Below are 23,840 nucleotides of genomic sequence, written 5' to 3'. Positions count from 1 at the left end.
TTAAGACTTTCCAAGCTCTGAGGTGCACACAGGCACAACACAACCGAGGATGAACCTACTCTGTACAAGCTTACTTGTTAAAAGCAGCCACAAAGGCCAGATCTACGACCAACGGCGTAGGAATCAGCACACCAGGTAACCTGGGCCCCTCCGTTTCCCCACCCTGGGCTGTACAGAGCCCTACCCGTTGCCTTGCCGAGCCAGGTGGTAGACGATGGTGGCTGAGGTCACAGTCTTTCCTGTGCCCGGTGGGCCCTGGATCAGACTCAGCGGTCTCTGCAGCACAGTCTTCACGGCGTAAACCTTCGGATACAAGCGGCTGTCAGGGGTGCAGACAAGGCGGAGGGCTGCTCGGCACGCACCCTGAGGTCTGGGACCCTCCTGCCCCTGGGACAGGTGAGAACCTGAGAGTGGTTGAGGTCAGGGAGCCCCTGTGCCGTGAAGCGCTTGGGCAGCTGGCACTTGATGATCACATCCTCCACCTCATGGCCAAGCAGTTTATGGTAGATATAGCCCGACACAGAGGTCTCGTCCACGGCAAAGGTTTTCAGTGCGCTCTGCATTCTGAAGGGGAAGCTCTGGGTCAGCAGCGGGCACATGGAGCTGCCAGGCAGCCTGGCTCCCCACAACATGGAGCAGTGGCGAGGCTGCAGGCACACTGAGGGCCAGGGCCTGCCAAGCAGATGCAGGCAAGCGGGGGCGGAGAAGGGGGCGGACATACCTGTCAAATGAGGTTGACTTCCACACGAAATCCACCTGGAAGTTATGAGTCACCTCCACAGGGGCACCCACACTGCTCCGAAGCTCAATAGCAATCTCATCACCATAATCTACACCACCGAGTTAAGTCTCACCCTTGTCAAAGCCTTAGGAGGAGCCCTCACTCACTCACAGAGGAGACAGCCCCTCCTCCGCACCAGACACAGGAAACACAGCGAGGGACCTGTGTTCTCAATGGCAGGTTCCGGCCACTGCAGTCAGGGGCGTCTTCCCCATGAGCCTAGGGTGGCACCCAGCAAGGAACAGCCAAGCCCAGGGCCCAGAGCCCTCGGGCACACGGTTCAGAGCACCCTGGTTTCTGCCTAAGCAGCTCTGTATCAGCTAGGACAACTGAAGAGCCTGACGGCTGGAGACAAACCAGAGTCAACGGGGCTGCACACAGCCTTCCCTGCATCCGAGGCCCCAAGACCGCTCTCCACGGTGACCCACACAGGTCTCCTGTACTCGGGACAAGCCCATCGGAGACTGGGGCAGAGGGTGCCTGTGCTGGCCCTTCTTAACACAAAGGATACTATCAGGGACCTTGATGACGTGGCCGATCCCTTTCCAGAGGGGCGCCAGGTCCCCTTTGTACCGCAGGCATATCTCATCCCCTTGCATGAGCCGCATGTCTTACAGAGAGAAGACAACAGGAAAACCGGCGTTTTCACACGTATCACAGACACCACCACCAACAGTTCAAATTCAGGGACACTTTACAAGGGTGAAACTAGGAATTTTATGCTACTTAGAGTCACAAATATTTTAAAACTTAAAATCACCTCTTAACCAAATTATGACTAAATCCTCATTACCAGAGTCAGTCTTGGGCAAAGTGAAGTAGGCGATTCTCTTCTTGTTAAGGCCCAGGTCCCACCTGACCGTGATGTTATCTTGAGTCTGAGCACATAAAAAATAAGAGCCCTGTTAGCCTGTAACACAGACACGGGTCTGGGCTCCTCGTGTCTGTTTTCCATAGGCAGGCGCCCCACGGCAAGCAGCACCCGACAGCCTGAAACACCAACAAGGGCACATCCGGGAGAGAAGGCGTGAGGACCCTAAAACCTGCCGAGGACGACCGGAAGACACCCCCCACGACGTCTGTTCTTGGAGACAGCGGCTCCGTGGGCGGCGGAGGCAGAGAAGGAAGCTGACGGCTGAGGACATGGCCCGTGAGCCTCGGGGCTTCCGAATCCCGTGCAGTTTCCGAGGAATGGGCACAGGAGGGTCCTCAGGGTGCTGCGGGCTCCTGGGGTCTGACTCTCCCCGCTGCAGCAAAGGCTACAAACCCAACTGGAAGGAATGTTTGTTGGATTTTAAATCAGACAGCACCTACATATGGATGTTTGGCCGTGAGTTGCGGGGCACCTGCCCACAGGCCTGTCCTTAATCCACGGCTCCGTCTCTCAGGGGCTGCACCGTGGCCCAAGTCAGCATCTGCAATCTGCAGAGAAGCCCACCCTCCGCAGACCTGAGGAGAGATGCTCTGTTAAAACGAGCAAGCCCTCGTGCACACACCACATCACCTGCGACTCTTTCAGCTTCTTGTCATAGTCAGCCTCCAGCTTGACCAGAGGCCCGAATATGTTCTGGTACTGGTAGGCGTCCTCGTAGCGCAAGAGGACGTGCTGCGGCTCCTCATCCACTCCGGGCTTCTCCAGGTCCTCCAAGGTGGCCGAAGGGTTCTCCTAGAGACAAGAGCCGGTGCCACGCTCTTCCCCATTCTCACCTCTACTTAAAACGCACTGTATGCGAGTGCACACCCGCCATCACTTCTCAGGATGAGCAGGGCTCCCAGTGGCCCAGCCCTCTCATCAGGAAGCCCACGTGGCATACAGAGGGGGAGGCCCCAGGAACACAGCCTGACACACTTATCCCACCAGGTGGCCACGTTCTTCAACCAACACCTAGCCCCTGACATGGGAGAGGTTATTCTTCCCAGTTGCCAGAAAGAGCACTGCATTCCCTGAGTGTGTAAACAGAAAGGAAGGCCCGCCTCCCCATCTCCTCCTGATCCCACTACGCTGCATCAAAAGGAGAAACACACTCTCTCGGCAGTAAGTGGGCTGTTTAGCTATAAACAAGAATGGTGAGATAACTACAGCAACCTGAAAATCAAGGTGGAAAGGTTCCTTGCTAGCCAATGCTTCAAAAATATTTTGCCCTGCAGCTGAAGAGAAGATAAATTCACATTTTTAAAATTATATGGGTGCCTAATTAAAATTTCTAGCCTAATTAATTAAAACAGTAATTAGGAATTCTCGGCCATTCACTAGTTAAGATGCTGAGCTTCCATTACAGGGGCTGCAGGTTCAATCCCTGGTCAGGGAACCAAGACCCCACATCCTGCACCAAAAATAAATAAAATGTGTACGTGTGTCTGTGTGTGTGCAAGCAGCCAGAACCAGAGGAGGGCTTCCTTGGAGAAATGGCCTATGGGCAGGGCAGGAATCTTGCAAGTCCCCAGCCTGGCGTTGCCCTGGCTCCAACATGTCACATGTCTCAAGCCCAACCACGTTTCACACAGTATACCGCAGTCCTGGCTGTCTGCTCAGGCCCGGCTCCTCCTGGCATGTCCAGCCGCAGTCGCTGACAGCCAGCTCCCATCCTCCTCCTTCCCACCAGCCACCCCTGCCCACAACAAGAAGAGAAAATTCCACTGACCAGAGCTTTCCTTTCCCAGAGGCCTGGCAGGAAGCATCCCTGGCATCCTCCTTCCTGTTTCTGAGGACCCCAGTCCCAGTCCCAGCCCCCTCCCCCACCAACACCTGCCATGGAGCTGGATGTGCTTTGCCGGCAGGCCCTCACCTTCCAGAGCTCCTCCAGCTTGTTGATCTGCTGGGCAGTGATTTGCCGTGCCCGCAGCTGCTCCTGCTCAGAAGGGATCTTGACCAGCCAGGACAGGAAGCACCGGTCCTGGATCAGGGGCTGCCACTGGGAGCTGTCCCAGTTGATGTCCTTGAGGCTGCTCTGACTGGCACAGGGCTGCCTGCAGAAACCCCGAGGGCGGGGAGAGCCCAGGTGAGGATGACCTCTGCCCCCCGCCCCAGGCTTATTACCTCTCACCTCAGAGTGTACTCCCTACATTTTACTGTATGATCATAGTGCCTTTAAACTGTTAGCAATAAATGCATCTCCCCATGCACTTGATCTCTGAACTCTTAAAACTCAGAACAGAGTTTGCTGTTACAGAATTTTATGATTTAACCAGAAGACACCCCAAAAGGGTCATATGACATTCCTAGCTCTGTAACAAGCCCCAACCCTCCAAACCTCCTCAGACCTTGCCAGTTGGCAGAAACCATTTAAAGCTATTTTAAAGCTCCAGAGAGCTGGAGCCGTGGAGAGACTGAGTCTTCGCCTGAAAGGCACCCCCCCTCAATGAGGGAAGTGGGGCCCTGCCCTCACCTGCACAGCAGCACCACAACCGAGTCGGCCTTGGCAGGGATGAAGCCGAGGAGGAAGACGTTGCGGCAGCCGCAGTTGTAACACTCCAGAACCGTCTCCCCTAGGGGACCATCCTTGTGCAGGGTCACCTCTTTGCATTTTGCCCTCACAAGGTGATTTACAATGTGGCTGAAACCAGGAAATGATCAATAGTTAACACCTAAAGTTTGGCTTTTCACCACTTCCAATTTTCGAGCTCCGTTAAAAGTTCCGGTACCGTTCACGGTCCATTAGCAGGAGCAGTCACACCTCATCCATCTGGCATCCAGAGGGACCGGCCTGCCCCCAAACTGGCTCCCCACTGAGCGCAAAATCGATCCAACTTGAACCATTTCTAAGGAAAACTTTCCTAACATGCTTCACACAGTTCCCTCTTCCCCCATTCCTGCTTTCTTAAATCCAGCTTATTGGGCCTGACTGAATCCAACGTGGGTGCCCAGGCTGCTGTCTTAGAGAGGAAGGCTCGCCCCTTCACTGCTCTTATTCACTCAACATAGCTTCTCTGCTGCTCCTTTCAAAGTCACTTCTCCTGACCCCCGCGCCTGCTTCCAGGAGCAACACCCCTTCTCATTTGCTGCAGGCCAGGAAACCTGATAACCAAATGTACTAGAAACCTGAGGACAGCAAAAAAATACGGAGTAGGGGGAGGTCAAGGCTACTCTCCAGAAGCACAGGGCCAGCTCTGAACTGTCTGGAAGCCCTGTTGTCTCAGCTCTTTCTTTGCTGCGCGTGGCCACTCGACATCTTTCTCATTTCAGGGACACGGCTCACCTAAAGCGGGGCCTGAGTCCCTGGTTTAGCCGCTGAACTCGTCCTCCCCAGTGCCAGCCTCACTCAGGGCCCCAGGCAGTGCCTGCTCCTGCCTCAGGCTCTCCCAGCCTCCCCAGCGCCCCCCAGCCTTGCTGTGGGTGTGTCACAAGCTGAGCGCGCCTGCTGGGCCTCCAGCCTTCCCTGCTGTTCCCCTCGCGTCCCCTTGGGAAACCCCTCCTGTGCAAGCTTTGGCTCAGAGGCCAACATCCTAATCCTCTCTGGCCCCACAAAGACTGTCAGATTACCCAGCTAATCACCACTGCTCTCTGTACCTCCAAAGCCCCCACCCCCTCCTCCCCTCCTGGAGCAGCCACCCCTGGGTATTCTACTGGAATCAGTGATTTCCTCTTGTCTTTTCTAGGCCCACCACGCTCCATCACATTGGAAGCTTCCTGAAGGCGGGTGGCTGCACCATCACCTTCACAACTCGACCGTGCACAGAACACACAGTGCTGGCTGACCAAGTCTGTTTTCTCTTGGAGGTTCTCTGCTCACTTCCCTGACCTTGGCTCTGCTAACCTGAAGATGGGGTTGCCAACGAAGGCAAGTTTTATTTAATTGCTTTTCCTGCAGGAGAGGAACTAATGCGAACACAGTAACACTTAAATTACCCAGAACATTTGGCAAGTGGGATACCAGTCTCTTCTGGGTACCCTAAAGACGCTTCTCCTTTCATATTCCTAAAGAACCTCAGCTCCCTTTCTCGCCTCACTCAGAAGCCTGTAATTTGCATTACTAACTCCAAGGTGACATGAGATCTGACCACTCTGCGTCCTCCAAGAGATCGTGAGCCCGGGTCCAGCTGCCGAAGACATAGGAAGGGTAGGGGCTCTGCAGAATAAAGCCACCTACGGAATTTCGTCACTTTATTTCTATAAAACAGGAATCTCAGAGGAAGATGCTGCTTCCGTCCCATGGAGACTCTGCTCTGCTTCTCTGTGGCAATGGCCTGAGTCCTCACCTCACAGCAGCCTCAGAGAAGCCAACAGGACCAGACCCGTGCCAGTGGTGGGGGCCGAGGAATCTCACCACTCGAGCTTAGATAAATGGACTCTCCCCTGGAATCTGAGTACCCGCATCATGCTGGTCTCACCCAAACCCAAAAAAGGGACCTAGTCACAGCTGCTGATGATCAACAGCAGGAAGGGAAGCCCAGAGTCGACGATCAAGTGAACTTAATTTAATCTGATGATTCAGGATCTGGCCCATATTAGCCTCAGGACTGCTCCAATGAGCTAAGGCCAGAGGGAGCCTTCTCAGGAAGCAGCTCCCATGGATGCCCATGACTGTCTTGGGAACATCCTCCCCAGGCATCCAGTAATGAAGATGAACGGGCATGCCAGGAGCTCATCTTGCAGAAAAATATAAATAAAAACTGGGAATGAGAATTAAACCAACCCTACTTGCATAATAAAAAGAACCGCAGAGAATAAATCAAGGGTAAATACATTAAGGCATTCACACACCACCATCTGTTTCAAGTTAAACCAGTCACAGAGGAGGGGAAAAAACCAGGTTTGTTAGCGTGATTTTATATTGTGCTTCGCTTCAACATTTCCATAATTTACACACAAATCTGAGCACAGCACTGATTAAAGACACATGCGCGGTTTGATTATCTACCTGCCAGAAGTATTTCCACGTCCATTACAGAACCACTTCTTGCTGGTGTTACAGTAAACCACGCAAGCAGGATCATGTATTCCACAGTAACTAAAAAAGTCAAAACATCAACAGTTAAAGTTGGAAGATTGCTCTCTGGTTTTAATTTGGCAGGATGTAAAATTCTTTCCTCTTACAACATTTTTAAGTTTTTCATTAAACACATACTCAAACCCAACGATCCCACTAACAAAATCCAATCAGTTAACTGCAGAGGCTTCCTGACCCTGTGAACACAGGGAAGGAGTCGGGGTGCTGTGGAGACTCCTCAGATGGCAGCACAGGCCCTCGCAGGCAGGGTCGGGGGTGTGGGGCACGAGAGCGGTGCAAGGTGCCAGGTGAGCCCAGCAACGTAGGCCCAGCACCCCCAAGGTGCCGGAGCCATTTCCCTCGCTCTCGAGTTTCAGGAACGGTGACTTGTGAGCAGGCAAGTCAACATCCTGGCTCTGGGCGGACGGAAGGTAAGCTGAGACCACGCTGCATCCAGAGGCTCACATGCTCCGGCAGAGGGCGCCATGCTCCCGTGAACACTCAGCTCAACCCAGCAGTGGAGGGCCCCGCAAGGAGCACCTCAGGAGAGCCCCCGGACTCCCTTTTCTGAAAATCAACACACCAAAAACAAAAGCACTGGCTCCGGCTCCGCACAGAGTAAAGTTCGGTATGTGCATGAAGCCAAGACTTCATCTCAAACCAGAATGTGCTCTGGCCAAGAACCTTCCCCGCGGCACCTCATGCCAGGACAGCTCTCCCTCCTCCACTCCACGCGGACGGCAGGAGTGCGAGGGGGTGTGCAGACTTTAACCACTTCACAGGCCTGTTGAGAACAGGAACACTAGTACAGATGTAAAAATGTGCTGTGAATGAGAGGGAACACAGAACCAACAAAGACAGCCTGCCCATCAGACAGGGAAGGAGCAGCCCTCTGTGCCGTCACGGGTGCTGATCGTGGAGGGCTGCGTGCCTGAGGTGGGCAGGGCCGAGAGGCCCAGTGCCCTGACTGGCGGAGTGCCCCAAGCAAGATCATTTCACCTCTTTTGGTCTCAATTTCCTTGTGTGCATGTAACAAAAAAGCAAGAGTAAGTCCAAACACAAGGGATGGGTCCTCCTCTAGATGAGAATTCCAAACTTGGTCAACACGCAGGTCTTTTATTATTATTATTATTTTTTTTTGCTGCCCAACGCAGCCTGTGGGATCTTAGTTCCCTGACCAGGGATGGAAGCCAGGCCCCCTGCAGTGGCAGCATGGACGGCCATGGGCGTCCTCAAGGCAGCTATTTTAAAGAAACCTACAGGGACCTCGCCGTGGGCAAGACCTCGGATGCTCTCTTACCCTCTGGACCCAGATGCTCACCCGATGTGCTGAATTCTTTCGGATGAGTGAGGGGGCAGGTTCCGGGGAACAACCTTAAGGCCTGAAGAAGGCAGAGAAGGGGACTCTTTCTCCCTCCAGCTGGGAGAATCAGGGATGACAGAGGGTGCTGATCCCACTCTCCTGCCCAGGATGAGGGATTTATGTGTGTACAAGGGCTTGAGCAACCTTATTTCCAAGGACAGTGTTTCCAAGTGTCACAGTCCATGTGTCTTAGATGGGCCTCTGTAAAGTTAGAACTTGCATGTGGAAGGTGGATGCTCTGGGAGGCAAGTCCCCCCCTCTGCTGAAGCGCTCACCTGCAGGCATGTACAGGGAGATCCTTTGTGTAATAGGTATCTTCTTCATCTTCTTCAAAGTTCAACTCGGCCAACAACTGGCTGGTCTTGGCCACACTGTCGTCCACGGCCCCGTTCTGCAGGATGCCCTCAGGGCCACCAACCTATGGCAGAAGGGCAGCATCACCATGAAGGGCAGTAGCTTCTGGGCCTCAGCCCAGGCACCTGGCGTCTCTCCACGTGAGCAGTCATGGCAACCTTCCCGTGAAGCACTGGCCTGCTCTCCACTGTGAGGCAGTCCAGCTTCTTCCGATGTGACTTTTCATACTCTCCTCCCTGTCAAACCTGCCTGGCCAGAAACAGGCACGCGCAGCAGAGGCCACCCGCCCTGCCACATGCATACCCCAGCCAAACCCCATCTAACCCACACCCACCAGGATGCGGAGGGGCACAAGGAGCAAGAGGACAGCTCACAAACCAGGCATGGTCCCCCCCAAGGACAGATGCGCAACGCCAGACCAGAGGGCCTGGAACCCCACCACGGTGAAGGGGACGACCCCCCATTTCTCTGCCTAAGCACCAGAAGCAAAGGCTGAGACTCCTGCAGGCATAGGAATATTGTTCTCTTGCTAGTCCACAAATTTTCTTCACTGTCAGTTCCCCTCTCTGAAAGGCAGCCCTTAGAAGGCAGCAGGAATTAGAAACTGAATGTTAAGACAATCTTCTAGTTTCAGGATACAATCGTACTAAATATACTACCTTTTGAACGTTGTAACAGCAAAACCATACGAACAGGCAACTTTAAGTAACCAAGCAGTGAACTTCACAGGCACTTCTGCTGAGTTCACACATCCATTCGTGGGCACACAGACAGCTCATCCGAAGGGAAGAGACCCTCCTATTAGCTGCCCACAGTTCCCAGGAACTGCCCCCTCAGATGGCAGCCAACAGTCCCCATCACCCCCAGGGGCCACAGCCCACATGAAGCTGGGTCAAGCAGAGGGAGCAGCCTGTGACGAAGGACAGGGAGTCACAGGACCCCGGGTTTCTCTGAGCTGTGAGACGGGTCAGACACTGGCCTGGTGCCCTCGCAGAAGCCCTGCCACACACAGCTGGCAAACTGAAACCATAACCCACATCCACGCCGTGGAGGGTCGGCCAGGCCAGCCCCTGTCCACTGCTCCAGTCACTCATCTGAGCAGAAGAACAACATGTCTCCTGAGAAGGGCACCCCAGAAATTTCAAAGATGCATTCGGGTTGTCAAGAAAGCCAAGAACCCATTACAGGAATCCCTGTCTCTGTAATGGTCTCACCCAGATCAGAACCCCATTTCAGTTTCTGCCACCACTTTAATATACTTTCATTTTCAGAACATCCAGGTTAAATGTAAGAAGACTGTATGCTTTGTTTGGGGGAAATTTTTTTAAACAAAAAAAATCAGTATCAACTTTTGGGTTTTAGTGTCATGAGGAAAATATTATTAACATCATCACAAGGACCTCTTTGTGAATCCCTGACCTCCTTTTTAAAAAAATTTAAGTGGTTCTGTGGCATTAAGTACATCCACATGGTTGTTCAAACACTACCACCATCCATCTCCAGACCATCCTCATCTTCTCAGACTGAAGCTCTGTCCGTCTGCCCTCCCTCAGTCCCCGGCAACCTCCATTCTACTTTGTTTCTATGAATTTAACTACTGCTACAGGGACTTCAGGCAAGTGGAGTCATGCCCTTCTGTGACTGCCTTATTTCACTCAGCATAAGGGGTTAAAGGCTCATCTTTGTCATAACTGTGTCTGAATTTCCTTACTTTTAAAGGCTGAATAATATTCCATTGTACGGACGCAACATTTTGCTTATCCATTCATCTGAAAATGGGCAGTTGGGTTGTTCTCACCTTTTGGCTGTTGTGAATGATGTCACTCTGCAGTCAAGTCTTTCTTCGAGTCCCTGATTTCAATTCTTTGGGGAATATACCCAGAAATGGAGTTTCTGGATCATATAGCTATACTCTGTTTGACTTTTTGAGGAAGTCACTACTGTTTGCCACAGCAGCTACACCATTTCACTTTCCCACCCACCAGAAGTGCACAAGGGTCCTAATTTTTCCACATTGTTGACAACACTTCTGGTTTCTGTTCTTGACAGTGGCCACCCTACTGGGTGTGAGGCAGTAACTCACCGTGGTTTCGATTTGCCTTTCGTGGATTGTAATGATGCTAAGGATCTTTCGCTATGCTTGTTGGCCATTTGCATATCTTCTTTGAGGAAAAGTCTATTCAAGTGCTTCGCCCGTTTTTCCATCAGGTTGCTGAATTCCTTGTGGTGCTTTGTTTGTCCAAAGTCACCTCTCCTCCCGGCAGCATGCCCCCGGCCACGCACAGTGGCAGCACTGGGGTGAGGCTGCTGACAGAGACCAATGCGCCTCTCGGGACGACCGCCTCAGCACACACATGCTGGTTTTCTCAAAGTGTGTGGCCAGATTATGGCTCCTGGATTTCACTGAATGGCAGTGGAACAGCCACATATATCATGCTACAGGAGACAGAAGGATGTAGGCCACAATCTCAAGCTCAGAACAGTATTTACATTTTTAAAACGGTTGAATTAAGTACCTAATAATAGGTATTTGCTTCTTGCCCCACAAAGTCTAGAACATTTAGTACCTAGCACTTTAAGCAAATGTTTGCCAATATTTCACCAAAGACATACAGATGGCTAATAGGTACATGACAAGATGCTCAATATCACTAATTATTAGAGAAATGCAAACCAAATGAGGTATCACCTCATATCAGTCAGAATAGCCATGACTAAAAAGGCTACAAATAATAAATGCTGGAGAAGGTGTGGAGAAAAAGGAACCTTCCTACACTGTTGGTAGGAATGTAAACTGGTACAGCCACAATGAAGGGTCCTCAAAAAACTAAAAACAGAGTTATCATATGATCCAGCAACCCCACTGCTGGGCATATATCCCGAGAAAACTCTAATTTGAAAAGATGCGTGCCCCTGATGTTCAGAGCAGCACTACTCACAACAGCCACGACATGGGAGCAGCCTGCATGTCCACCAACACATGAATGGGTAAGTGGTGGCGCGTACACGCAACGGAGTGTCACTCGGCCATTAAAAAGGACCAAACAGTGCCTCCTGCAGCAACGCGGATGGATGAGAGCGCATCGTATTAAGTGAAGTCAGACAGAGAAAAACAAGTATCATATGATATCACTTATATGTTGGAATATTAAAAACAAGCAAATAAATAATGAAACAAATGCACTTATTTACAAAACAGAAAGACTCACAGACACAGAAAACAAACTTATGGCTTCTAAGGGGGCTGAGCGGGAAGGCGTTAACTAGGATTCTGAGACTGGCACATACACACGGCTGTGTATAAAACAGGTAAACAAGAGAGGCCTATAACATAAGGAGCTATATTCAGTATCTTGTAATAACCCATAACAGAACAGAATCTGAAAAAGAATACACATATGTGTGTGTGTAACTGAATCACTTTGCTGTATACCTGAAACTAACACAGGACTTTAACTATACTTCAATTTTACAAATGGTTAAAGAAAAGAAAAATGAAAATCTCACCAAATCCTAGAGGAGGAGCTCCTAAAATGTGTCATCAGGCTGCATAAACTTTTTTGTTCAAGGAAACATTAGTGATGTGGATCTTTACTTTCCTGAAATGCCAAAATTAGTATGTAGAGTAATACAGAAACCTGCGTGCCACCAGGGGCCCTGATTCTACTCATCCTGCCTCATTCAGGCCTCAGACCCCACACTTCTCCCCTCACAGAGAAAGGAGGGAACCAGCATCGGCAATGTGTGAGGCTCTTGGAAGCGGCGATCCTTTCTCTGCATCACTGTTAAGAACCCTTCCGGCTTCACAAGGAGCAGGAACTCTCAGTCTGCTCTAGGAACTCTCTTGAGAGACAATGCAATACAGACAAGACAAAGTCAGATGGACTCTCCCTCAGCCTCTAAGGCAAGGAGACCAGAGAGGAGTCCAGACTCCCCAACAGGCTCTCAGCTGTGTGGCTGGGAGTGTGGGTGTGACCCTTCTTACAAGTACTTTTGCACACGTACACGTTCATGTCCAACCCCTGCCCAGCCTGACTCCTGCCCTGCTGTGACCTGACCAAAACACAGACTTCCATAGCTGGGTTGTTAGTTTCTCCCTCTACTTTCTGGAAAGTTTTAAGATAAACATTAACTTCAAAAATACATTTGACCTTAGAAACTATAATTAACTGAATTAAAGCACTAAAGAGTGCCTGGCACAGAGAAGGCACACAACCCAAGCCAGGCAACATAACAGAAGGGAAGGGAAGGTCCTTGTCTGGCACAGGACTGACTGAAGTTATCAACCGCTCAACTATAGCCAGGAGCCCTGGGTCCTGCTGGGCTCAAGAGGGGAAAGGCCTCCCCAAGCCTTCCCCTGGGCTCTCTGAGCACACCCCCAGGCACCAGGTCACTGGGTCTAGAAAGCCAAAGAAACAGTTTCCTCCCCACCTCTGCTCTGGACACTATGACCAAGGCCTTGCAGGGATTTTCTGCCAAGAGAGTTTATGACCCACTGCAGAATTCTGTGCACATCAGAGAAGGAGGAAGAAAAGTCACTTCATTCTCACAGAGGAAACGCACATTAATTAAAAATTACCAATAAATGTGTTGGTAAGAACTTTTAGACCACACATTACCCAAACCCTGTAAGCATCAACCACTCATCATAAAATGGACCTTCCTCTTGGTCCCTGAATGGGTCCACTCCCCAGGCCTTGGCACTCACTACCCCCGGCTTCTGCACAGACAGCTCCTGGTCCTCCAGTCTCCATCCACAGCACACCTCCAGGGGAGGTCACCCCTGACCCCACCTGAGGGGTGCCAGTGGGGCCAACTCTGCCTGTTCTGCTTCCTGCTATGACCCCAGCACCTAGAACTAAGCCCACACCCCAGTATGCTCTCACAGGACAGGCTCAATGAATACATCTTCTCATCTAAAATATAAACATTGTGATGAAAAATGATTCATCATTTACTCTTTTCTTCCACAGTCTAAGTAAAAAAGAGTGAATGGGAAACTGCCTTTCCTGAGGTGGCCTGAGGCAGAGAGGAGCTACTGGGTCTCTGAGCCCTCAGGAACAGCCTAACAGAAGATCCCTCTCCCTCAACTTTCGAAAAAGTTTCAAAACCACAGAGAATGAATGACCTACTCATCCCCCATTTGGATCTACCAGCCACTCACATTTTACCAGGCTTGCTCTCTCCCTCTCTTGCTCTGCACAAGCACGCACACACACAAATACTTTTACTTTCCTGATCCATTTCAGAGTCACAGGCCCCAGGACAAGAGCTTTCTCCACAGAGCCACAATATGAGCATCACACTCAGGAATAATGCTAATATAACACTTCTATCCAACACACATACACACATGTCCCCAGTACCCTAATAACATCTTTTACAGTTTTTTAAATTCAAGATCCAGTTAATGATTACACATTGTAATATAATCTCTTAGCCTTCTTTAATCTGTTTTAATCACAAGAAACTATTGCGATTTGACCATTTTTGACCTGCAATGAAGGGGACTGCTCATGGCCCCACCCAGCACAGCAGCCCCTAAGCTTTGAGTTAAAGGGGCACCACCTGCCTCCCCTTTTCTTGTTCTCATCAAGAGCTGAGCCCACCCCTGCAGTTCATTCCAAAGCTCATGAGTACCCTCAACCTGTCTGGGGTGGCTGAGGCTTACCTCGCCCCTGACTACCCAGTTCTGGGGTCAGCCACTTTTCAGAGGAGCTCACAGACTGAAACGGGATCCACCCACACCTGCAGGGAGAAGCCAGACTGTGAGGAGAGGTTCAGTCCAGGAGGCAGGACCCCTCACAGGACAGTGACCTCGACAGGATCCTGGCTCGTGGCATGAAAAGGACAGAGAGGAGCTGCCCGGGAGAGCAGGGCTGGAGACACGACAGGTAGTCACGTTAATGCTAGACCTCACAGGGGTCTGAACCAGGTAAACAACGTGACTGTGGAGAAAGGAAGTCCCATGTATTAGACGATCCCGGAAAGACTACCATTGGTGCTGTTCATCTGATAACAGCAGTGAGGCTACGAAGATGCCCTTTCTCTGTTTTTAGGAATGCATTCTAAATATTGTAGGTCTAAACGGCTATCACTAACTCATATGGCTCAACCTCAGAAGAACGAAGTAAGTTGGATTTGCTTTAAAACACATCAGAGAAGGAAAAGAAAAAGGAAAATCTTTACAATCATCAAATCAAGAAGAAAGAAGGGCAGGGTTTGCTTTCTTTACTTATACACGAGAGAATCCATAACATATATTTTTATATAATACAGGTGGATAAAGTGCTGCCTGGAAACTGTCAGCTCTGCAGAGCCATGCACTTGAGCGGAGTGATGGAAGACAAGCACAGCCCAACGCCTTCCACCCAGGGACAGGGAGTGGCACGCCAGGCTCATGTCACCCCCAGCCGGTGAGCTACGAGAGGAGCTGGAGTAGACGGGAAGGTGCCTTCCTCAGTCGTGACAAAGGTCCCCAAAGCTCCACAGGCTGCCTAAGCCAACTGGAGGTCTAGAGGCCATCCCAGCCCAGTCCACAGGGGTCCCAAGAAGCCGGGTTTGGCTGTCCAGCTCGCAAGCTGCTACTGGACCAGCACAGGTTTAAAAACGCACAAGAGGATCTGATGCCAGCCGTGGGACCCCAAGAGGAGGAAGGGCACCTGGTACATGAGCATTCTCTGTCACACACACGGAAGGCTACACACCTGACCCCAGCACTCTCTACCTGAATCCCCCTTCTAGCTCCAGCCACACTCTGCCAGACCTCGCGCCATCTAAGGGCCCCGCTCTCCACACTCTGCCAGAACTCCCGCCATCTAAGGGCCCTACTCTCCACACTCTGCCAGACCTCCCCACCATCTAAGGGCCCCGCTCTTAAGTGAGCTCACAGCATCCCTCAGCAGCAACACAAGGCTCCCAGATCGAGCTGGGCCCCTCGGTGTAGACACTGGCCCTTGCCTGCACTCGCTAGCCCTCCATGCCAAGCCCTGTGTTCCCTGCCAAGTGGGCGCACCTTCCTGAACGACTCAAGGAGCACCACTCGTAAAGGCTTTCACTTTGCCGGGCAGACTACCCCCTCCTCTGGACCCTCACTGTCCCCATGGCCAACCGCAGACTGGGCAGCACCTGCCATTTCTAATACAGCAGCTGCAGCTGACGAAGGACTCACTCTGCCCCCAGCAGGAGTCACCGCCCAAAGAGCTCCTGGAGCACAGCAGGACGCGGAAAGGGAAGTACTGCGGGGCAGCCATCAAGAATCAGGCCAAGGGGGGCAGCCTGGGAGCCTGCATGGAGGGAACCGAAGAACAGACCCATGGGGCGCGCAGGCTCGTCACTGAGCGGGTGGCCAAGCCTCCGCACCCCCGCACGGAACCCACACAGGCCGCACGCGACCCCAACGGGCCGGGTGAAGTGGCCAAGTGTGGGCTCACCCAATTCCCTACCTCAGGGCTTTAACGAGAGACTACCAAGATCAGCAGGGGCAAAACAGAAGAGGAGAGGCCGGTGGCATGAAGGAGAAGAGAAGACCAGGAGTGGCTGCACAGCTAAAAAAACCAACCCACTGAGTCAAACACTGGAAAACGAGAGGACTCCATGGTGTACGATCATACCCCAGTCAGGCTGTTTGAAAGATGTCTCCTTTTTGGTTGTGGGACCTACGTTGATAGAGAATTTTGCTATTGTGTTAGTGTTCAAACTTCCCCCTCCATCATGCTAAATCTGGGTAAAGAAATTAATTGGGTAAACAGAGTTAGAAGCTATTTCAGCTATTCAGCACTAAGCCACATAAGTCCTCCCTTTTGGTTTTCAAACCCCGGAAATCCAATAAAAGACAAGTGCTATAGAATACTTGCCAGAGCTCCTGTGAAGTTCGCAGCATCTTATCTCCAATTTTCTCAAAGCGTACTATGTCACAGTTGTACTAACCGAGTCTTCACACAACCAAAAAAGGTCCACACAAATTTTAAACTCACCATTTTCAGGAACCCTGGGACTGTAAGGAACTCACTCCTCATCATAAGCTAAGGGCCAGGAATGAGAGGACGATCTGTTTACCTAGATAGTCAAGGATGTGTCAGGACAACCTTCCTGGACTTCTGAAGGCAGCCAGCGTTTGAAGACAAGGTAGCAGCTCTTTACAGCTTTTAAAATCGACACACATTGATGTCTGTAAATACTCATGAATCCATCAACCAAGATAACAAGCACATCCATCAGCCCCAGTCTCTTCCTGCCTTTGTCATCCCCTCCCTGCTCTCCTCCCCTCCCCCCAACCTCTGTCCTACCTTCGATCACATAGGTTACCTAGCACTTTCTAGAGTGTCATATGAGAAGGATCAGAGTATATGCTCTTTTTTTAAGTGCATCTTTCACTCAATGTAATTATTTTGAGATGCATCCACGCTGCTGTGTGCATCAGTGGTTCACTCCTTTTTTTGTTTGGTAGTGTTCCCAACTCAACATTTTCATCATCCTAACTCCAATGTTTGGAGGAAACACGATAGCAGCATCAAAGGGAACTATTACAACTAAGCAGACCAGAAGGTTTGTGAACTCACCTTTCCCTGCCCTTGGAGACCTGGGAGACAGGCCCAAAAAAAGGTCAAATACTCAAAGGAAAACTGTTGCCTTATCTTAAGGACATTTGACAGGGCTGTGACAAACAAGTGTTATCTGAACCAACTCAGTTCACCCCAGCATGCCATTCTCCCTGCCACCCCAAGACACACATGTGTTACCTAAACCTTCAGGCAAAACCAAAGCTGGCAGTCAAGACTGATATTAAAGGTGATATCAGTGATATAGAAAGCTACACATTAGAAAACAGTCTGGTAGCCCCTGAAAAGGTAACAGGCAGCTGTTACCAGACCACCCAGAATTTCACTGAAGGCTTACACCCACACAGAAATTTGTACACAGATGGTCACAGCAGCATTTCCCATAGCAGCTAAGCCAAAGGTCCACCAACAGACAAGTAGATAAACAAAATGTCTGTCCATGCTGTGGAACATTATTCAGTCATCAAAAGGAATGCAGCAGACACGTGCTACAACGTGGGTGAACCTTGAAAACATACTCAGTGGAAGAGCAAATGACCGTAGGCACAGTATGACCACATACAGTCTATTTACATGGAAGGTCCAAAGTAGGTAAAGAGAGATCAGTGGTTGCCTGGGGTTAGAGAAGGGAGGACGGGTAGACTGAGGGGCACTGGGTTTCTTTTCATGGTGATGAAAATGTCCTAAAATCGACTGCGGGCAAGGCTGCACAACTCTATACTAAAGCCACTGAGGAGCACACTCTGAATGGCTGGAGTGTATGGTATATGAATTCTAGATCAATAAACTATGAAACAAAAGTAGTTGCACGGCACTTGACAATTCACAGCCACTCATCCAAAAAGATAAAATCAAAAGGCACCCAGAATAGAAGCCCCACCGTACATTTGGTTATACAGCAAGTCTTGAGGACAAATAAGGGAAAACCTCCCAAATGTCATAGGCAGCCAACGTCACCAACACAGGAGGTAATCAACTTTTCACTCCCCTTCCCCAAAGACAGGCTACAGGTGGGTGGGGCACCAGAGTTCCTTAAAAGTGAAAAAGGACAAACCCCTTTGATGTCATAACAAGTGAGCTCAGCTGTAATGTTTCCCTCTGGTGGAGTGTTTCAATGCTCTAATTCAGTACAGTTCAGTGTTCAGGCAGTAAAAGAAATCAATTACTGTAAAGCAATTATCCTTCAATTAAAAAATAAGTAAATGTATTTAAAAAAAAGAAAAGAAATCAATTACTTCCACAGAAAGAGAAAGACACGTCCCCATCAAAAACAGAACCCAAGGGACAAAACTAGAACTCAGAGTTGACCCAAGTTTGCTGTTTTACAGTCTACAGTTTAAAAAGGATTTGCAATAAAACGATAACGTTCCACAAAACAACCCTGAACTGCCACGGATCATGGCACACTGCTCAGCCAAGATATCTTTAGCCTCCGTCTTCTGGACACACTGGACACAAATTACAGACAGCACTATCTGGTCTATTCATTCAAACATGAGTCCAGATTTCAGGTATGTTTAAAAGTAACAAAAATACAGCTGTTGCTCCCATGTTACAGCTGTGGAAACAGCATCCACAGAGCATGAAACTACTCTAATAACAGGTGTTATCATGAGCTTACAGCAGCTCACTTATTTCCCAAGCACACTCTCCCTTCCCCCATGATATATCAACAAAACAGTAAAAACAGATATGCACACACCTGTTCTCCCTGATGCCCCACCCATTAAGCTTCTATTTTTAAGGAATCTGGGGTTAGAATGAGTCAAATGTTTTCTGCTTCTATTAGGGGCTAAAAGAAAGTCCAAGTGGGTGGTCTACCCACGGGAGTGACTCAATCAACTAGAATGCAAGCCCCCAGGAGACAGTTTCAGCTCACGCTGGCTGAAGCTGAACTGGCTCCTCCCACTCTGGCACTGGGTCCTCACGCAAAGGGACACCTGCGACAAGGTGAAGCCTATAGCTCCTCTGTGCCTGAGAATTCGGGAAAATAAATGAGGGAGGTGCCAGGCACAGGAATGGAATTTGAGACCCACAGGATGATGGCTACAATCCTGGGGAGCCTAGCCCAAGACCACAGCCAGCGCCCTCTCCCATCCCGGGTCAGGAACCCAGATCCAGGAAGTGTATGCCGGATACACTCTCATAACACAAACCCAAATTTAAAATAACCGAGCAGCCTTTGCTGAACGTTCACAACATTAAGAACAAAAGTTCCTGACGTGGCAGAGCCACATATATAAAACCCACTACCACTCACCCACTGGAGGAACAAACTCAAAACCAACTTTTCCAAGGCAGGGCTGCGGAGTTACGTAACAGGTCGGTTTCAGCAACAGGCAATGCAAGAAGAAAAAACAAAACGCAAACTGCCTCCTCAATCATCTTAAGTCTGCGAGCTTAGGGTCCTCTACTGAATGCAGAAATTCCGTTTCTGCTGGAGGAGCCTCAGCCCTCCTCTCGCCAGCGTCCGTGGGCCCAATGAAATACAAACCTACTGCACAGTGGGCATGAATGAGGGCAGGGGTGCCCAGACTGCGACCACAGGTAAGGGGGTGGGGCAGAGGTCGGATGAGACTGAGGGGGAAATCGGCGCAGATCAGGAGCTGGCTTGAGCGGGGCACTGACCCAGCTGAAGGAGAACTCGGGGACAAGTCACCCCTGCCCAGGCCAGAGACGGACCTAGGGCCGGTCACTTCGGACAGGCCCGGAAGGGGACTTGGGACCGATCAGCTAACACTCAGTCTGGAACTAGATGCTGAGATCACTCGAGAGAAACCAGAGAAGGACTTGAAGTAGGTTTACCCGGGTCGGGCTGGAGAGCAGAAACTAGAGGCAGGTTACTCCGGACCTGTACTGAGCGGGAGATACCCGGCCGGGTCACTCTGGACCAGGCGGGACTGCAGGAGCAGAGCAGATCAGCCCCGGCACGGCCGGAGGGGAAACCCGACCAGGTCCCCCGCCGCCGAGGCCCGGCCCCGGCTTCCGGCGCCGCCATGTGCCGCTCACCTGCGCGTCGAGCTGTCCGGCCGCGGCGCCCGGGCCGGCTCCGACCGGGGCCCCCGCGCCGCCACCTCCGGGGCCGCCGGGGGGCGTCTGCGTCTGGCTCGGGAGGGTGAAATCGGTAAACTCGAACTCGGAGCCCTGGGTGTCGGCGCCGAGCAGCTCGGCCTCCTCGGTGTCCAAGAAGGTGAGCGTCTGCGAGCTGGGCCCGTACGCCTCCACGCTCATTGTGCCGCCGCGTAGGGCCCTCAGGCCGGCTCCGCGTCGCACTCGAGCCCGCCGCCGCGCTGAGGCCTAGGCCGCAGGCCTCGGGTCGCCGCCGCCGCCGCCGCGTCCGCGCCCCTGGACCGGCTCAAAACGCCCGCCGCGGAGCGAGCCGAGTTGAGAGTCACGCGCGCCTAGCCGCTGAGCCCCTCAGCTCCGCCGCTTCCTTCGGGGCCGCCCGCCCTCGCAGCCCCCGGCAGGAACCGCCGCCACCGCCGTCGTCGCCGCCGTGCGCGTGCGTGAGGCCGGCGCCGGCGCAGGTGCGCGTGCGCGAGCCCGAAGACAGCGCAGGCGCGCGCGCTCCTCGAGGCCGCCTTCAACCGCGCCAGTACTGCCGGAGCCGGGCGGGCGGACGGGACGCTCAGCGCGCACGCGCGGGGGCGGGGCTTCCAACCGCCGCCCGGGCGACCACACGAGTTCGTGGGTCCGCCTCTACCGCTGCCTGTGGCACTCGGGCAGCGGGTGGCACTCGGGCAGCGGGTGGTGCGGCCATGGTCGTCTGTGCCCCTAGAAGCGGCGACAGTGCCGTGGGGTGATTGAGCGCCAGCTGGATGCCTTACCGAGGTGGAACACCCAGCTGGGGAGGCTTGGCGAGGAAAGTGTGGTGCGTTCCCTTCACTCGGAGAAACTCCCTGGGCTAGTTTCGCCAAATCTTTAAGATGAGGACGCATGGCACAGAGTAACTCAGTGCGCACTGGTTGAATAAGTGAGTGGGGACAGTCCTTACCACAGAGCCTAGCACGCAGAAAAGGTGGTTGCTGCTGCTCTGGACAATGGTATTATTCAGAGGCATGAAATAACAGCGATTGGGAGCATTGCTCTGGGTTGAAACCCGAACCTGGCCACCTATTGGCTGTGTGACTTTAATTATACAAGGAATTTTACCTCTCTGAGCCTAGCGTTTCCTCAGCTGGGAAAAGGAAATAATAGCCATTAAGATGGGATGAGGGGAACTTTCCTGGTGGTCCAGTGGTTAAGAATCTGCCTGCCAATACTGCAGACACTGTTTGATCCCTGATCTGGGGTGAGCCCACATGCTGTGGGGCAACTAAGCCCCTTGGACCACAACTACTGAAGCCCAAACCCCCTACAGCCAGTGCTCTGAAACGAAGCCACTGCACTGAGAAGTATGTGTACCACAGCTAGAGAGTGGCCCTGCTAAATCGTGTGAGGAGCATCCAAGACTCAACACAGCCAAAAATAAATAAAAAGGTGGGATGAGGAATAAAGGAGCTACTCTTTACTCCCAGGTATTTACAAAGAAAAGTTCCGTGTGGACAGGGGCTGACTGTTCCTCACATGGTCTTCTCCGTGGGGAGAATAACTGCCCACACAGGAAAGGTGCATAGTAAAAGTTTAATTACTAGTTTATGAGCCTTAATCTCCTAACTCCTAGCCCCAGCTTCCTTTTCTGTAAAGTGTCTTGGAGAACCCCCCGCTTCCCAAGATTCTGGGACTAAATACTTGAAGTCAGTTCACAAGGCTCCTGGTTTGCATGGCTGTTCCTAAAGTTCCAGATGCTGAATGGTTCCTCATTTTCCAGTATTCTTGTCATGACATGATAAAAGATTCCTTTTTCCTTCTTTACATCTTTTTTGGCTTCCTGTGCATGAAAATGTGGGAATATAAAAAATGAATAATTAGGTCCCCCCCACCCCCTACAGGAAGACACAGTTTAAGGGAGAATCCTAGCAAGCTAACAGATGCTTTCAATAAAATGCAAAGCCCTGTATGGAAAATATCCAATCGAATTGGTAGAATCATTTAAGATCAATCTGGTAAAACTTAGCAGTTTCAGTGCATGCCCTGCCCTGCCCTTGACCTAGTAATTCCACTTCTAAGGATCTCCTCTTTTTTCCTATATAGCCTCACATGTGCAAAAGGACATTGTGGATGATACACTAAAATGTATCAATTTAACACAGAAGAAGTTAGTAATGGAAGAATTGAAAAAAGACATGACATACAGAAAGCAAATAGCAAAATGGCAAAAATAAGTCCTTATCAGTATTATACTAAATGTAAATGAATTAAATGCTCCAGTTAAAAGGCAGAGGTTTTCAGAGGTTCTTTTTTTTTTTTTTTTTTTTTAATCATGGTTTAGCTATGCTGTCCGCAAAAAAAAATCACTTTTTTTTTCTCTTTGCCACTTGGCATGTGGGATCTTAGTTTCCTGATCAGGGATCAAACCCATGCTCGCGCATTGGTAGTGCAGAATCTTAACCACTGGACTGCCAAGGAAGTCCCCAAAGACTCACTTTAGATACAAAAACAAAAAGTAACTGGATGGAAAAGGATACTCCAGGCAAATAGTAACCAAAAGAGAGCTATATTAGCTATACTAGTATCAGATAAAACATGTTAAGACAAAAATTGTTACTTGAGACAAAAAAAAATTGTATCATGATAAAATTTCAGTCTATCAGGAAGAAATAATAATTATAAACATGAAAGCACCTAACAACAAAACCCAAAAATACATTAACAAAAATGTGATAAATTGAAAGAAATAATTCAACAGTAACTATAGTTTACTATCAAGGAAAGGAGTCAAAAGCTTGTGAAGTCACTCAGTCGTGTCCGACTCTTTGCTACCCTGCGGAGTATAGCCCACCAGGCTCCTCTGTCCATGGGATTTTCCAGGCTAAGAATCCTGGAGTGGGTTGCCATTTCCTTCTCCAGGGGATCTTCCTAACCCAGGGATTGAACCCAGGTCTCCTGCATTGTAGGCATATGCTTTAACCTCTGAGCCACCAGGGAAGCCCAGGAAGATGAAAATGTTAGAGCAGATTTATCATTTAAGATCTACTCTCCTCCCTAAGCTTTTGAAGATGGATGTGGTTACCACAATGGACGGCAGAGTCAAAGTAGCAATCCGGAGAGAAAAAAAGCAGCAATCAGAAGAGTCTGACTTAGAGAGCCTTATGGAATTGACTAGCTGATCATGGCATTCTTAGAAGTAAGATAGTTGGGAAGTCTACTAAATTCTTACTTGATCTGTTTAAGCAGAAAAGTTCTAGGTCATGTGAATAAAAGTCTAATTTGAATCTTAAAAATGGAGTATCATGGCCCCTCAGTCAATTCTCAGACCTGATCCAGTTCACAAACCCAGAACATCTTTAATGAAGAAGAGGCTGAGTCCCCTTGAGGAAGGACCCAGTACACTACCAAAAATTCTTACGTTAACCTTTCTCCCAGTCTTCTCCAATGGAACCTTTGGCCCTTTGCCAAGGTGAACATGCACTGGGCTAAAGGAAATACTTAGGCCTTTCACAGATTACTAGACAGTGGCTCTGAACCAACACAAATCTCAGGACACCCAAAACATCACTGTGGTCCATCAGTCAGAGGAGGGGCTTAATGGAAGTCAAGTTATCATTGGAGTTTTATCTGGTTCATTTTCCAGTGGATCCCTGAATTCATCTTGTGTTGTATCTCCAGTTCTGGAATGCATAATTGGAATAGATACACTTAAGCAGCTGGAAGAATCCTCACATTTGTTTCCCGACCTATGGAATGAGAGCTATTATGGTGGGAAAGGTCAAGTGAAAGCCACTAGTACTGTCTCTTCCTAATAAAATAGTAAA

General features: G+C 50.5%; 1 protein-coding gene across 2 annotated transcripts in view; it reads right to left on the bottom strand.

The window, feature by feature from the left end:
- UPF1 (UPF1 RNA helicase and ATPase) overlaps positions 1-20,491 on the bottom strand; it is a 33,350-nt gene extending 12,859 nt beyond the window's left edge. The window contains exons 1-11 of one of the 2 annotated variants that reach the window (XM_040241185.1): positions 19,996-20,491; positions 8,347-8,489; positions 6,640-6,729; positions 4,168-4,335; positions 3,568-3,748; positions 2,286-2,447; positions 1,542-1,659; positions 1,293-1,391; positions 722-830; positions 405-564; positions 185-303 (exon numbers count right to left, since the gene is read on the bottom strand). In XM_040241185.1, coding sequence (XP_040097119.1) covers positions 185-303; positions 405-564; positions 722-830; positions 1,293-1,391; positions 1,542-1,659; positions 2,286-2,447; positions 3,568-3,748; positions 4,168-4,335; positions 6,640-6,729; positions 8,347-8,489; positions 19,996-20,217 — 1,571 coding nt within the window. In that variant the 5' untranslated portion in view covers positions 20,218-20,491. The remainder of the gene's footprint in view (positions 1-184; positions 304-404; positions 565-721; positions 831-1,292; positions 1,392-1,541; positions 1,660-2,285; positions 2,448-3,567; positions 3,749-4,167; positions 4,336-6,639; positions 6,730-8,346; positions 8,490-19,995) is intronic. The other variant, XM_040241186.1, reaches the window with a different exon arrangement.
- Between the last annotated feature and the right edge of the window lie 3,349 nt (positions 20,492-23,840).

This window comes from Oryx dammah, unplaced genomic scaffold (genome assembly GCF_014754425.2).
Source record: "Oryx dammah isolate SB20612 unplaced genomic scaffold, SCBI_Odam_1.1 HiC_scaffold_5, whole genome shotgun sequence".
NCBI lineage: Eukaryota > Metazoa > Chordata > Mammalia > Artiodactyla > Bovidae > Oryx > Oryx dammah.
This window is presented reverse-complemented; position numbering and strand designations above follow the sequence as displayed.